Source organism: Giardia intestinalis, chromosome 3, assembly GCF_000002435.2.
Source record: "Giardia intestinalis strain WB C6 chromosome 3, whole genome shotgun sequence".
Classification (NCBI taxonomy): Eukaryota; Fornicata; order Diplomonadida; family Hexamitidae; genus Giardia; species Giardia duodenalis.
The window spans coordinates 1,350,862-1,362,726 of record NC_051858.1 but is presented as its reverse complement, the minus strand read 5'-3'; the positions used below and the strand labels follow the sequence as shown (position 1 = coordinate 1,362,726).

The 11,865-nt window shown below is 48.9% G+C and overlaps 6 protein-coding genes across 6 annotated transcripts; 3 read left to right on the top strand and 3 right to left on the bottom strand.

Annotated features, from left to right (window-relative positions):
• Positions 1 to 7: 7 nt before the first annotated feature.
• On the top strand, positions 8 to 2,017 carry GL50803_0017312 (uncharacterized protein; the record flags this gene model as incomplete). Its single annotated transcript, XM_001710119.1, has 1 exon — positions 8 to 2,017. The coding sequence occupies one exon, from the start codon at positions 8 to 10 to the stop codon at positions 2,015 to 2,017; it is 2,010 nt and encodes a 669-aa protein (XP_001710171.1).
• A 32-nt stretch (positions 2,018 to 2,049) lies between these two features.
• On the bottom strand, positions 2,050 to 2,448 carry GL50803_007397 (uncharacterized protein; the record flags this gene model as incomplete). The annotated part of the gene is made up of 1 exon (XM_001710118.2): positions 2,050 to 2,448. One exon carries the CDS (start codon positions 2,446 to 2,448, stop codon positions 2,050 to 2,052), a length of 399 nt encoding a protein of 132 aa, XP_001710170.2.
• Positions 2,449 to 2,559: 111 nt separating this feature from the next.
• GL50803_007396 (uncharacterized protein) lies at positions 2,560 to 2,880 on the bottom strand (the record flags this gene model as incomplete). Its single annotated transcript, XM_001710117.2, has 1 exon — positions 2,560 to 2,880. One exon carries the CDS (start codon positions 2,878 to 2,880, stop codon positions 2,560 to 2,562), a length of 321 nt encoding a protein of 106 aa, XP_001710169.2.
• A 446-nt stretch (positions 2,881 to 3,326) lies between these two features.
• On the top strand, positions 3,327 to 4,721 carry GL50803_007394 (uncharacterized protein; the record flags this gene model as incomplete). Its single annotated transcript, XM_001710115.1, has 1 exon — positions 3,327 to 4,721. One exon carries the CDS (start codon positions 3,327 to 3,329, stop codon positions 4,719 to 4,721), a length of 1,395 nt encoding a protein of 464 aa, XP_001710167.1.
• A 145-nt stretch (positions 4,722 to 4,866) lies between these two features.
• Positions 4,867 to 10,422, top strand: GL50803_0024842 (Ankyrin repeat protein 1; the record flags this gene model as incomplete). Its single annotated transcript, XM_001710111.1, has 1 exon — positions 4,867 to 10,422. One exon carries the CDS (start codon positions 4,867 to 4,869, stop codon positions 10,420 to 10,422), a length of 5,556 nt encoding a protein of 1,851 aa, XP_001710163.1.
• On the bottom strand, positions 10,343 to 11,731 carry GL50803_007390 (tRNA-dihydrouridine synthase 2; the record flags this gene model as incomplete). Its single annotated transcript, XM_038046328.1, has 1 exon — positions 10,343 to 11,731. One exon carries the CDS (start codon positions 11,729 to 11,731, stop codon positions 10,343 to 10,345), a length of 1,389 nt encoding a protein of 462 aa, XP_037901861.1.
• Between the last annotated feature and the right edge of the window lie 134 nt (positions 11,732 to 11,865).

Below are 11,865 nucleotides of genomic sequence, written 5' to 3'. Positions count from 1 at the left end.
TGTGTAAATGGCGTCTCCTAGCAAAGGATCCCACGTTGCCACAGCCTTGCGCTGTAACGAGAAGGTTGTTGATGCAACCCCATTGCTGCACGATCTGCTGCACGGGTCCAGAGGGGCTATTGCTGTTTCCCAGGCACTGAAAGCTTCTGTGCCCACGATGAGCACCACAAAGCACATAGTATTAAGCGAGTGCATGGATGTATCCATCTCCGCTATAGGCTTGCTGATTCAGCTCTTAACGTCGGTTTGCGAATTTACGACACTTAGCATCTCTAGCTTTAGCTTTGTAGATGCCGCTGGCGTTGGCTCGTCTGCCGAAAAGTTAAACATTGAACGGAAGATCGTTACAAATCCCACACTGCATACACTTAACCTGACCAATTTAGCCATCAAGCAAGGGGCCGAGAGCTCATTTGAGGCCTTGATACGCGCTTTGATGCCTGGGTGCACGCACCTGAGCATCAAGGGAATTGCATATGAGTCGGGTATGGGTGAGGAGAGCAGGTTCTTTAAGGCTCTGGCTTCATCTGAAGCTCCGTACTTGCTGAAGGAAATTCAGTATGTCCCCAATATCTTCATAAATAATTTGATCCTTGCAAATGCATATGGTACGAGTGATAAAGAGATGGTCTGCGAGATATATGCGAAGTTTTTGTTAGAGACTCTCCCCTCGTTATTCGTCTTCCTCCTGTTCGTCACCAGCACTCTAGAATCTATAACATTGTATATAGATCTCCTGTATGCCGACACGCCACAAATAAGGATGTGTTTGGAAGAGTTTCGAGCCTTTCTCCTTCTCTGCAGCTCATTGCAACGTGTTAAGCTTCTCTTACACGGAGAAAAGGCAGATTCCCAAATTACTCTGTCAGATGCCATGGGCCCTCTTCCCTCAGTCATGAACAAAGCCTTCGACTGCCTCGGGATATACTCAGAATACAAAGAAGATCTTCTTCCCTCTGTGAGTGCGATCAGAGAGGTATTTGTAGAACGTACAAGAACCATCTCCAGTCCAATTAGTGGGACAAAGAACAGTCGCAAATTCTTCACTAGTCTATGCGTCAATGTGTTCGCAAAACTTAACGTTGTTGAGAATGCTAGTGCGAATGCCGATAAAGAACACGTTGACAACTGGTTTCAGTGCAGTAAAGTGCTCAGAGAAACCCCAAGATCCTTTGAGCTTTTCACCAAACTGTTCAAGGAACTAATTCTGGTAGAGAGCAACACCACCGTCTTTAGTGAAAGGACTCACAGAAATATCACCAAGCTGGCTGCTGAAGCAAGTTCCAAGTCTGTGAGAAGCCCCTTAACTTCAAGCAGCCTAGCATTCGGCCTCAATGGCTCCAGCAGCAGGCCAGACACGGCGAAGCGCTGTATAGGAAGCCCGACCGTGGTGCAGTCCTCCCTTGTGGATAGCGCCTATCATGATCACAGTTACACTGTTGACGAGTCCACGGTGTCGGGCAGGTCCACACGGCCGATGTCTGCAGTTGTCAAGGCTGACCGCTCGACGCCGCAGATCACCTACAGCCCCTCCCGTCAGGCCGCCACAAAGCCGCAGGAAGTATTAGAGAGTAGGCATGCGTCTCAGTGTTCAATGACTAGGTCACTATTGCGTAGGTCTGATTTGCAGCACTCGCACACAGCTGCTGCGCCAAAAGCAACCACGTCGATGCAGCTCAGTGAGGGGACTATAGGCTTCAATACGTCTGGCCCCATATCGATCAATGATCTACTAACCAAAAATTCCACTGCCAACAACCAACTCAGGGCAGAGCTTTACTCCATGCTTTTGGATATGTTGCCGGAAGCCCAGCCAGTCAAAAATCTTGTGCGGAGGGTTTCGGAGCAAGAGGATGCGCTTATCGAGCTTAAAAACTGTGTGCTTCTGCTTGTAGAAAGAATGGGCCCTGATGCTCTAAACACGGAGGACATAGGTTACATCACCTCTGTCCTGCGAGGATCAAAACTAGATAGAGAACAAGGTCATACTGTCAAATCCATGACCAATGGGTGTTAAGAGACACTCAACTGGTTAGATCTTATGTTTGTCTACAAAAGTGTTGCAGAGCTCCTGACTTCCGAAAACAGAGTCTTTTCAGAATAACCCCCAGGTACAGCAGTAAACACGGGTGTCTTCCTGCGGGGCACAGTTGTGCACTTATTCGAGCCCAGGATTAGCTCAATGGCACGCTCTTTCTTGCGACACTCCTCCTCAATGGATCGTAATTTGTCTTCAAGGTGCTTTTTCTGATGCTCAAGTTTAGTGGCGCTGTCGTGAAGCTTCTGGATGTCTGTGTCTGCAGCGTTATTGCAGCTCCAGACGCCATCTTCATAGGTGATCTCCACCGGACCAGATGCAGTAGAAAGCTTCAGTTGCGGAGTCATGCTCCAGATGTCCGTGGAATACCCGCACGTCTCCACAGGCTGCTGTCTACATGCGCACGACATGACCCAAGATTCACTGCAAAATTCACTGTAAAATTCACTACAAAATTTACGTATCCCATACGCTGAACCTGTGCTAACGTCAAGAGCACAGGCCATATAGCACTAGTGTTCTCATATGTTCTTCTTAACGTGTATTTCTGTGGCGTTTTGAAGCTTTTCATGCTCGAGAGATAGAATGGCGAGCTTTCGCAGAGCCTCGTCATACTTCGCCTTTAGCTCCTTCTTCTCTCGCTCGAGGACTTTACATCGCTCTAGAAGACTTTTGTACTCCACACTTTTTTCTATGCCAGCGTTTTGCCATTGATCATTCTCATAAACTAGACGTATATCGGAACTGTGCCCTGGCAAGATTAGCTCCACGCTCCTACTAAAGAAATCCTCACTCAAAGGAGCTATTGCAGGGGCCACGTCCCGATTTCCACAGCATGACATTGTTTTGTTTTTAGAATTCGAGTTCATGGTAGCGTGACAGTCTCAAAACTCAGCAACATCTGAGCAATCTGAGCAAATACAATTGTTAAAATACGACTAGTAAAATACTTACTCTCTTGTGCAGAGCAGAAGAGGGAGCAAGATTGAGATCTTATGTGAAGGTGCGCGGAGGGTACGGTGATTTAGTGAGGCTTTTAGTTGATATCGGCTGACAACAAAGAACGCCAAAACAGTCGAAAAGACGAATAGTACCCGGTGGTATGATTTTTATAGATAAGTTAATCTAACATCACATTGCTTTAAGAACAAGTGGCCCTAGCCACCCCGTATGCCTCAGATAGCGCAGACGTCTTTAGACACTCCAATTGTCCACATGATCTGTCGTTAAAAAATAAACTTATAACCAATTGCCGGCGAAAGGAAGACGGTGACGGAGCATCAGGGGTATGTCGGAGCAGCAGATCATTAGAAAGCTCGAGAAGCTTGAGTACACTTTTGATGCCTTAATATCAGTCTTAAATAAAATCCTCGAGCTTAGTGAGCGGGCGCAGACAGGTACCCTTAGTACTAGAGACACAGAATTGGGCGAATCGTATACCAGGGATCTAATTAAGTACATAATCTTAGCTAAAGATGAAATAGACAACATGAAGGACTTCACATCGCAGACAGCAGAGTATCAGGGGCACTTCTTGAACTTCCTAGAGTACGAGGAAAACTATCTGTTTAGTTCTAAACTGCTTGGTATTATTGATATGCAGTACCAGAAGGGAGGTCATAACTACTTGGCAGACTACCTGGAGCAGGAGATAGCGCGAGTACGACACGTTCAGCTGCAATTCACCGCCCGTATCTTGTGCTTACTCAATTTCAGGGATGTGATTTGCAGGGCAACCCGCGGTCAGCTTTTGCACCTACGAATCGTGTTGCGAAGCTACATTGAGCTGGGGGTCGTCATGGATGTCTGCCCTGTTCAGGAAATCCTTGACTTCTGTCAGACCTCGCCCCGCCGAGTACTCTCTCTTCTTCGTACACTGCCCCTCCATCAGTATGATAAGCTGCGGGATGACTACAAGCAGGCAAACCTGTCCATGTTTGCGGATGCTCCGCTTTTTCTTCTCTGCATGCAGATCGCTCTCCTCTGCAGCCGTAGTGGAGCGGACACAGTGCTCCTCAACTTACTGTCGCACATTACTCTTACGCCAAAGCACGTTTATCTGGGGTCTGCGGATGCATTTCTATCACAACTTAAACCGGATGGCTTGAGCATGGTAGTGCAGCCAGTGTGTGCTGATACCGATTCGACAGAGCACACAGTATGGGAGAAGGAAGTCCTTATGCTGTCCGTACGATACACCACGATCAATTTCTCTGCACATTTGCTCTACTTGGGGATGAGTATTGCCAGAGAACTAGACCCCACAGATACTGGCCTTCACGCTCTTCTGGAGTGGTATTATGGAGGTACTGCGGATACTGCAGATGAGCAACCAGTAAAGATGGAACTCTGCGTTCCGATCGGCTTTGTGGACGGCGGAGTGGACACAGTAGGTGTCGAGTCCAAAAACTTGACAGATCTGCTAACAAAGTTAAGCATCGGAGTATCTACTCCCAGGCCACTAAGTTCTGGACTGGTTAAAAGCTTCTGTGCTGCATACGAAGCCGCGACAGCAGAAACCTGCAACCCGTCGGGTAAGCATAGCAGAATCGGCGGTGTGTCTGTTGACACGGGCAAGCATGTTTTATCTGTGGTCTTTTTAGCAACAATCAGAACAAAGATACATGAGAGGAGAACCCCTGGAGTACTTGCATTTCTAGCAGTCACTCCATCTGCTCAGTAAATGCTTCTGGTGGAGTCTACACTTCTCTGACGATTGAGCTTGTGAACACCTTTAAACAATCCGCGAGGATTAAATTGCGAATGTTCGTCAAAAATTTTAAACATCAAAAACTGGTAAAATTTTAAAAAGTAGTAGCCGACTCTAAATGGCAGATACTACAAGTCCTGAAAACAAGGTCGCTCAGACCCCCTTGATGGCAGCTGTGATGCAGAATAACGGAGACATCCTTAAAAAGTACATTTCGATGACCGGGTGTATCGACCCGGTAAATCACATGACCGCCCTCCAGATCGCTGCTGCCAACGGAAAAGCTCATGCGGTAAACGGGATTGTCAAGGCACAGAATCAGAACGCGTCGTCGTTGAAAATTATCCAGGAACTCGGCCTTCAGACAGGGCCTTACAGGCGTACCGCACTAATGCATGCAGCGATTGCCAACCAAGGTATATGTATTCGCCCCCTTGCAGGGGAAATGGGCCTCAAAGACAGCTTTGGCAACACCGCCCTTATCCTTGCTGTGAAGAACAATTCTTACATATACGTGAAAGACTTTTGTGACAACCTAAAGGAGGGATATCTGGAGAGATCTGATGCAGAGAAGGAACTAGGTGCGTATCAGAACAGCATGACAGCTCTCATGCATGCCGCGGCCCTTGGACACTGCGAGATTTTGGACCTGCTGCTTCCCTATGAGGCGTGCCTCTGTACGAACGATGCCAACCGGGTGTCTGCTCTGATGGTCACCGTCATCGCCATGACCCGCATCATGCACTGCTTTGGAGGTACAGATCAGTTTAATAAGTTGGATTTGAACGATCTCTTGAACTGTCATCCGGACGATTTCACTAAACTGATGCCTAGCTACCAGAGCTACAAGCCGTTTGCCTCTGCGCCAGAGCAAACGACTGAGGCGTTGGCCTCCACAATCCTTGCAGATATAACAGGGCAGAACCCGACATCCTCCACAGTTATGTCCCCGACAGCAGCGTCTACGCCGGGAGGCTTTACGTCCTCTAGCGTCATCAGCCCCAATCCTATCACTACCACCTTCCTTGTAGGCGATCCCTCCTCTTCGACCATTGCCATGCAATCTGTCCAGTCAATACTTTCCCCCAGACATCAGACCCCCGCGCCAGTGACGACCTATGATAAGCATCCGCTTCACTATGTTATGAACTACATATCTTGCATGCGTCAACTGATGGTCAAGGAAGTAGGCATGTCCTCCGCGCATCCGACGCTCTCCTGCGCACTTTACTGTGCCGTAGTGGCCAACAACCTCATCGCAGTCAAGATTCTTTCCACCTTTGAGACACAGATGACCAATTCGAACAAGGAGTCGTCGCTTATCCTTGCCGCCCGCCTCCATTATCCTCTCATAGCCAAGGAGTTGCTGATCCGCGAGCTGGGCCACCTTGATATCAATGGCTTCACGGCTCTCATGTACGCAGCCGTCCAAGGAGACCTTAGGATAACGAACACAATCGTTAGTAGCAGGGAAATGTGTATTCAGACCCAGAAGGGCTACTCTGCACTCATGCTAGCTGTTATGTCACCGCTAGCAATGACGTACTATAAAACTGCAGCTTCTTCGGCAGGTTCAGCAGGATCCGTTGCCACCACAAAGCCTGGGCTATGTGGTACTCAGGAGCAACCTGCTACGGTCAGCACTGTCGATTCGCCGACACCGTCTCTACCTGTGGGGACGGTGATAACAGGGAAGGAGCTAGAGACAACAGGAATCAACACCCGCACTTCAAACCTCGATGTTGTCCGTCTTCTGTCCTCGCCTTATCTGAATCGTAACCGGAAGCAGAAATATATAACATCGCTACAGATTCCTGCAACCGTTAAAGAGAAAATCCTTAAGCAGGCTCCTGGTGGCGAGGGCGGGCTCTACTCTGCATCTGGAGCAACCGCATTGATGTATGCAGTTGCCCGTGGCTATACAGATTACGTGTGCGAGCTTAAAGAAACTGAATGCGGGCTTCAGGCCACCGGAGAGCTACACGATCTTTTCAATGAAATAGAATACAGTTCTGACATGTCCTTCTGCCAGGAGATGCTGGGTGGTGAAGGCGACAATGTCTTTATTACACCCGAAGATGTCTGGCTGCATAAGTACTCATCTACTAACGACGCCACCGTCAATAATGAGTTTGCTAACAAGAAGATGACCATGAAGGCCCTGCGTGCAAAAGAGGTGAAGGATGCCACACTTACTGCCAAAAATAATTACAAGAACTTCGCTACGTCTATGAGAGAGCAGCAGAAGAAGGTTGCAAAGGAAATTGAGGCGAAGACGGCCCAGGCTATCAAAAATGCCGAGAAGATCTTCACCGCTAGTGCCTTGATGGAGGCCAACAGCGATGCCTCCACGATGAAGAGCCCTATCTCTTCTGCTGGCCACAGCAGACACGCCTCTCATAACGGCGGAGCTTCAGACTTTCGGCGCGTGGATTCTAAAGTCAACTTCGACGCTGCGACCAGTGCAGTGGGATCCACTCTCGGCATAAATACTTCGGCCCTTGCTATGCGATCACGCTCATTTTCAAATCTTCAGGGCTTTGAGCCCACATTCTCCGGCTTTGATACCTTGTCAAAGTCTGGTCTGGGAGATACCCCCGCAAATCAGGAGGTTTCTGTTAAGGACCTCTTCTTCTCTATCCAGAACAACCTGGGGAAGATCAAGGACATGTGCCTTGCTGCATTCCAGAGTGATGCTACCATCTCGAATGAGGACCAGACAAAGGTTAAGCATATAATCTCTACTTGCATGGCATACATCTCGGCTTTTATTGGGACCGATACAGACGCGTCTGTCTCTCTGGGCTTTTCAAAGCAGGCCATTCAGAAAATCATTGCCATCGGTGACGGATGCCGCTCTCTGCAGGCAAAAATCAACTCCACTCCAGGAATGCAGACAACGCTGAAAGGGGTTGAGGGAATCATCAATGAGACACTCACCCTTCTGAGTAAGGCCAAGACGACGTCGGCAAAGATCATGCTGCGAACGTACTCTGACACACAACCGGCTACGCAGTTTCAGGCCTTCTTCAGTCATATCGGCTTTTCTGCGCTCATGCTGGCCGCAGAGCTCAACCAGTACGATTGCTTTATGCAGCTGTTTGAAGCGGAAGCAGGCCTTGTTTCAAGTATGGGCGCCTCTGGGCTACTCATAGCGTGCATGCTCAACCGTGTTAAGATAATGGATGAGGTTGTTTGTGGATCGTATGCGATCTTCAAGCCTCAGGTGCTTTCAGAACTCAAGGCACGCCTGAAGCCAATGAATGCAACAGCTCTGATGGTCGCTGCAGCTAGTAATAACCGCCAAATTATAGAGATTCTTCTATACAACAAGGACACGCGCAATCTGCTACTTCGTGCTTGTGACGATGAAGGAAACACGGCCCTTCACTACGCTGTGCGAGCGAATAGTGTTGGGGCTTGCAAACTACTGGCCCCAGAGGAGTTCGACATCAAGAACCGCAAGGGGCTAACTCCGTATGAGGTTGCTTGCGAGGTCGGCAGTGCCAATTGCATCGACATACTCTCTGAGTATGGTGAGACAGGCAAGCGCATGACGCATACGCCACTCATGCTGGCGGCAATCAATAGTAGCTCCGCTACTTGCGAGGAGATAATCAAGACAAGTGACAATGCAGACCTTCAGCGCAGGAAAATTGCCAAAGAGATCAAGAAGTCCAAGATCTTCAAGGATAGTGCGTTCGTGGTCCCAAATGTGGAGTCTATGCTTCACGAGACGAACTTGCGCGTTGTGAAGCGGCTCGATATGCCGGGCACGTCGCTTCCACATCCCTCGTCCTCCTCTATAGTACCAGGAGATGACTCTGCGCCGTCAACCATGGGGCCAGGCTCTCCCAGCATCAACGTCAAATCCAAATTCAAGCGACAGATTGGAAAGATATGTGAGTGTTGCAAGTATACGGCACTCATGCACGCTGTTGAGGTAGATGCGGTCGACGTCGTACGCATCTTGGCCCCATACGAGTCCAGGGAGCTGTACTATATGACTCTTCCAGAGATTAAGCAAGAGGCAGACTACTACACAGCGCTCATGATAAGCATATACCGGAACCAAACAGACATAGCGCGCATCCTCATACCATATGAGGCGGGCATGCGTAGTAGCAACAGCGGTGTTACTGCTCTCCTAGTCGCGGCTCGGATGGGCCGAGAGTCGATAGTTGCTGAGCTGGCTCCTCTCGAACGGAGAATCAATGATAAGTTCGACGACGACTGCCTTATTGCCGCCATCAAGTATCTGAGTCAAATCGGAGATACTTACGTCCTCGGAAGCCAGCCTATTGTCTCTAAGAAGGATGACACCGAAAAGCCTGTCGGGGGTACTGGAGGTGATCTGAACTTGGAAACGGATGACCTGTCCATAGAGAAGATCCTAGCAGATCTAAAGACAAAGGTTGATATGAAGCCGGTCACTGAGATTCCGTTCACTAACACCATTATAATGCACTTAGCTAACAACATTCCTTCACGGGCACACACTGTCCTTGGCCTAACACACCTGCAGTTCGCGACAAAATTAAAGGTGACGCGCGTGGTTGAGGTCCTTGTCGAACTGGGGCATGGTGTTCGGGTATATGACGATCAGCACCAGACGGCGCTAATGATAGCTGCAACCAATAATTACATTGACGGTGTCAAGCTACTCGCTCCCCATGAGAAGGGGATGCTGAACAAGCACAACGACAATGCCCGTGTCCTCGCGATGAAGCAAAACTACCGTGGCATAGAAGATATCCTTGCTCAGTACGAGGACTTTCCGGAGCACAAACTCCATAATGCTATAGTCAAAGATGACATTCAGGGGGCTCAGAATAACCTGGAGTTCCTTGGGTGTATGCACCAGGGCGAGTCGTGCTTGATGACCGCAGCAATGAGCGGAAAGATAGATATGTTTAATCTGCTGTATAACGAGAGTGTAAAGAGGCTCAACTCCCCGGGACAGAAGCAGGACTTAGGACTCAGGGATAAGCGCGGTTATACATGCTTTATGCGCTTAGTAGAGCGCTGCTCGTCTTTACCGGCTAGTGACACATCTATCTTCACGTACCTCGATTTCATGAAGAAGCTTTTTACTGTCCGCGTTGAGCTTGGCGTGTCCTTGCAGCAAAACGTGGCGCAGCGAATGCCAGGTGATAAGTATCTCGGAATGACCGCTTTTCTCATGGCGTGTGCTATGAACTGCATTGGAGTTGTCAAGCTCATTATGGAGGCGGCGGGGGAGACAGGCTCTAGTAACAAGGAGCTCTTTGAGTTGGAGGTGAAAAGCCGTGTTGAGGGCGGCATGAACGATTACGCCTTCATGGTTGCAGTGAAAAACGGCTCTGGTGACGTTTTCGACTATCTTGTTTCTTCTCCTACCTATGTGCGTTATGCACTTCCTTCGTCTGCTAACATCTTGAAGATTCTCATTGACATGGACAGCGTAGAGCAGTTCAAGCGCACATATCCTGTGTTGACAGGGAAGTTTTCTGACATGTACAGCGACGCGCTGGTGCGGGAGTATGCTAAATCTGTTGGAAAGGAGGGAACATTCTTTGATGGCATCCCTGTCTGTGATCCAACCAATCGTAGCTCTAACATTTGTGATTCCGTTCCTCCTGTTCAGGCGCCGTCAGCGAAGGAGCAGGAGGCTGATAGCATTCTTTCTCCGTAGACGGTCTTGTCTGTTCTTGTAATAATGTAGCCCAATAGGAATATGGTTTCGATGACAATCTGTTCAACAGGGTGCGATACTCCCCGTATGTTTTTGGTGTTTGCAGTTCTTGGTTGAAGTATTTGTATGCAAGGCGTTGAGTATTAGACTTGTAAATTTCATGGCTTCTGACAAAAGCTATGCCGTTGAGGACTGTGTACTTGTAGTTGTTGAAGTGGGAACTTGTGGCTTCAGACACTTGCAGAAGCGCCTTTGCTTGATTGAGGTAGCAGAGGGGCTCGTTGGTTGGCTGCAACAAAGAAAGCACCTCAGAGATATGTGCAGGAACGGAGGCATCTGCCTTCTTAGCTGATTCTCCTCTCTGCTCAAGTATAAAGGAGAAGAGGCTTAAGTCAGATATGGCTCCTCGAGCCAGCATCACTGGAGTCAGGCGTCCATATCGACTGGATAAGTACGGCTGTATATCTGTGGGTAATTGCGAAAAGTACTGCTCAGAGAGGGAGAAGAAGTCAGTGATGGTCTCCCGCGAAAACAGGTCTCCGTTCGCAACTACGTGAAATGTTCTAAGAGCATCTTCAAAGAGCTGGAGATCACCTTGACAAAAGACCGTCCAAAACCAAGTATATAATCCGGATAACACTTGAAAGAAGGAGCCCCAATCTGCGTGTGTGCAGCCTCGCTCTTCGCCCTTTCTGCGCATGTGTACTGCAATGCAATTGACCCCAAGCTTGTAAAATGCACACATCTTATTGACAGTTTCTTCGACAGAACCCAAAAGCCGCTGCTTTATCGAAAAGCTTATGCGTCTTCCACCACTATCCTCGATCTGCTGCAACGCCTTTAAGAATCGCGCTATAACATTCTCTGCTTTGTCTACAAGACGCTGTCCCCTTCCACCTGACACAGCAAATTGGGCCCCACAGCCTAGATTCAGGTCTATCCCCACACACCATGGTGCAAGGATGCTACAAATCTTATCGACATCGTCATATTCGTTGACGGTCAGCTGCACAACCAGTGGTATTGCCGGTTCGAACTGCCCCGGCGTCTCTGTGGCCTGAATGGGAACAGAAATGATCACACACGATGGGGATCCCGCAGACCGGCGTGTCGTGGATATCTTGGCAATCATGTTGCTCAGATCCACCTCTGTGACAACATCTCTGAGGCTGTCTCCGACGATTGCACCGGTGTAAACGGCCGATGCACCCAGTGCTGCTGCAAGCGCACGAATCCCTGGAAAGCTTGCTCGCACCATTGGTGCCAGGATGGGGCCGGTATACAAAGTGCTTGGTGAAGGCCACTGCATTTATTTGTGTTTTGGGTCTCTCGACATAGTAAGGAGTAATGAGCCACGTGGACTGCTTAAAAGCACCAGCTAGTTTATTAGAGCAGGCAGCTGTGGGGGCGTTTGCAAAAAGCCGCTAGAAAGGCATACAGCGA